The 2,524-nt window shown below is 56.7% G+C and overlaps 1 protein-coding gene across 1 annotated transcript in view; it reads right to left on the bottom strand.

The window, feature by feature from the left end:
• NID1 (nidogen 1) overlaps positions 1-2,524 on the bottom strand; it is a 54,443-nt gene that overhangs the window by 9,620 nt on the left and 42,299 nt on the right. The window contains 2 exon segments of the mRNA XM_027770855.1: positions 139-265; positions 2,381-2,524. The exon segment at positions 2,381-2,524 is cut by the window's right edge and continues 50 nt beyond it. Of these exon segments, the coding sequence (XP_027626656.1) occupies positions 139-265; positions 2,381-2,524 (271 nt within the window).

Here is a 2,524-nt window from a genome sequence, read left to right as displayed (position 1 = left end):
GACACAGTACACTCCCCCCAACGCTGTCCCCCAGAGGTGCAGTACACTCCCCCACCGCTGTCCCCCAGGGTCGCAGTACACCCCCTGGCCCTCTGCCAGGAGCCAGAACACGCAGCAGGCGGGAGGGGGATTGCCCACCTTGCCGAACGATGGTGGTGGGCTCCCCGCCGTGCAGGCTGGCCCTCCCGATGGAAGGATCGCTGATGTCCGTCCAGTACACCATCTTGTCCACGCAGTCGAAGGCCAGCCCGACGATGACCTTCGCCTGCAAGGAAAGACCAGCGGTGAGAGTGGCCGACCCAGCTCCTGGGTCACCACGGAGGCGCGTCCACCTGCTTACAGGACCTGGGTATCTTTTAGCGAAGCGTCTTCAAATCTTTTGACCATTTAAAGATTTTTATTACTGAACATAGGAGTTCTTAGCATATTTCAGATACTCTGCCATGTGTGAGCACTTACACATGCTTTTATATTTCCCAATGTGTTTCTGAAGACCAAAGTCAAACGCTTTTACTAAGTCCAGTTTATCACTTTTCCTTACAGCGAATGCTTGCATCTACTCTCTGGGAAATCCTGCAGCTCACACGGAGAAAGCAATCAAAGGCATGCGTGCTGGCAAGGAGAGAACAGGACTGTCAGCAGGTGATGACTGTGTCCCGGGGATGTCCTGGGGAACCCCGAAAACACCACAGCTGATCGCTGAGTGCAGCACAGTCCCAGGGCCCAGAGAAACATAAAACTACTTGCACACGTCAGTAAGAAACGAAGCGGTACAGCTGTGAAGCCCTGTGCACAGGGAGCCAGATTCCATATGGCTGACCACAGTTCGAATCCCAGCCCGGGCAACTTGAAAAACACACAGGGTGTGTGCCCCAAATCGGACAGGATGGGGAGTGGAGGGGTGGGGACTGCCATGTGTTCACACCCAGCGAGGCTGCGTCTCTCTGGCAACCCGTGCACCCTCTGGCAGAAAAGCACTTTCGTATTTAAGAATGAACATTTTTAAAAGTGCAAGATTCCCACTGCATACCTCACACCACTGTATTAAAGGTGATCCGGACAGGGGAGGACAGTGGTGACACATGACCCTCTAGAGGCGAAAGTTCCAGGTTAGTGTTCAGAGACCTCCCCGAGCATGCCAGACACACACGTGCCCAGGACCGGGGGCTGGCGGAAGCTAGAGGTGGACCCCGGGGTGAAGACCCCATTGGGGGTGCTGCCTGTCTCTCACTCATGGAAGAAATAAACAAACAAAAAAACCAAAGCTGGCCCGAATAAATGAAAAGTAAATTAAGTTATTGAACTGTAAGATTTAATATTGCTGAGGTGTCAGATTCTCCCTAAAAAGCCACATAGACTCAATGCCATCTTCACCAAAGTCCCAGAAAGCTTCTTTTAAAAGTAGATACTTAGAAGCTTATTATCAAATGCATATGGAAATGCAAGGGATCAGAGTGCCCCAGTGTTTGAGAGCCCCACAGTGTGGGACAGCGCCGAGCTGCAGGGCACAGAGCTGGCAGCGCCTCCAGGGAGTAAGGTTTCCAGGACCTGTGCCCTGGCCGGCGGCCCTCCAGCCATTAACAGCAGCGGACATCGCAGCCTGCCCTGTGCTGCCCAGCACGTGCCCCAGGCCCGATCAGAACCCTGGTCCTGGGTGTGGCTTCTGGAAAGCGACTCCCACGGGTCTGCTCCACACGAGCCAGTTCCTCCTCAGCCCCGGTCCCATCCACTGCCCCCAAAGCTCCACTCCACTCGGCGTCCCTGCCTGCTCGCCTGTCCCTCGTGGGGCTGTTGGTGGGAAATGTGCCTAGGCACCACCAGGACACGGACACAGATGTGGGGAGAGAGAGGACTGGGGTGGGGCAAGACAGGCGTGTGGGGAGGAGAGAGAACTGGGGTGGGGCAGAGCAGGCCGCGTGGGGAAGCAGCGTTTCCGCAGTTTGGCATGAACCGAGGGCGCCTGCCCTGAGCCCCCTGGAGTCAAGAAAAGCCTCTGGGTGGGCCCAGAAGGTGGCATGGTGATTAAGGTGCTGGAATTCCACATGGCAGTCCACGGTTCGAGTCCCGAGCTTGGTGGCTTGCTTTCTCCCTCTCCCTCTCTCTGTCTCTCTTCCTCTAGCAAAACTCACGTGAAAAAATAATAAATAAAATAATTAAAAAAAAAAACTTTAAAAAAAAAAGAAAGAAAAGCCTCTGGGCTGAGCATGCAGCAGCGGAGGGGGCAGATTCGTCACCCGCCGGGGGCCCCTGGAGCCCTCCCACATCCACTCCTGCCCCAGAGGGAGTGCGCAGGTGTGCAGGGACACGCCACCATCTGAGACGACACGCAGGTCCGGCCAGCCGCGAGCAGAGCCGGCACGTGGGTCGTGGCCGCACTCACCGGGAGGTGTAGCAGGGCCTTGGCTTCTGACTTCCTCATGGTGCCCCCGTCCAGGGGCAGGCGCTCTATCTTCCCGGTCTGTGCGAAGAGCAGGTGGGTCCCGGGGGGCAGGGGCATTACGGCGGGGGGGCCCCCCGGGGGCGG

The sequence above is a fragment of the Tupaia chinensis genome, unplaced genomic scaffold, assembly GCF_000334495.1.
Source record: "Tupaia chinensis unplaced genomic scaffold, TupChi_1.0 Scaffold000161_1, whole genome shotgun sequence".
In the NCBI taxonomy this organism is placed as follows: Eukaryota; Metazoa; Chordata; class Mammalia; order Scandentia; family Tupaiidae; genus Tupaia; species Tupaia belangeri.
Note: the sequence above shows the minus strand (reverse complement) of the source record. Positions and strands in the feature narration are given on the sequence as shown.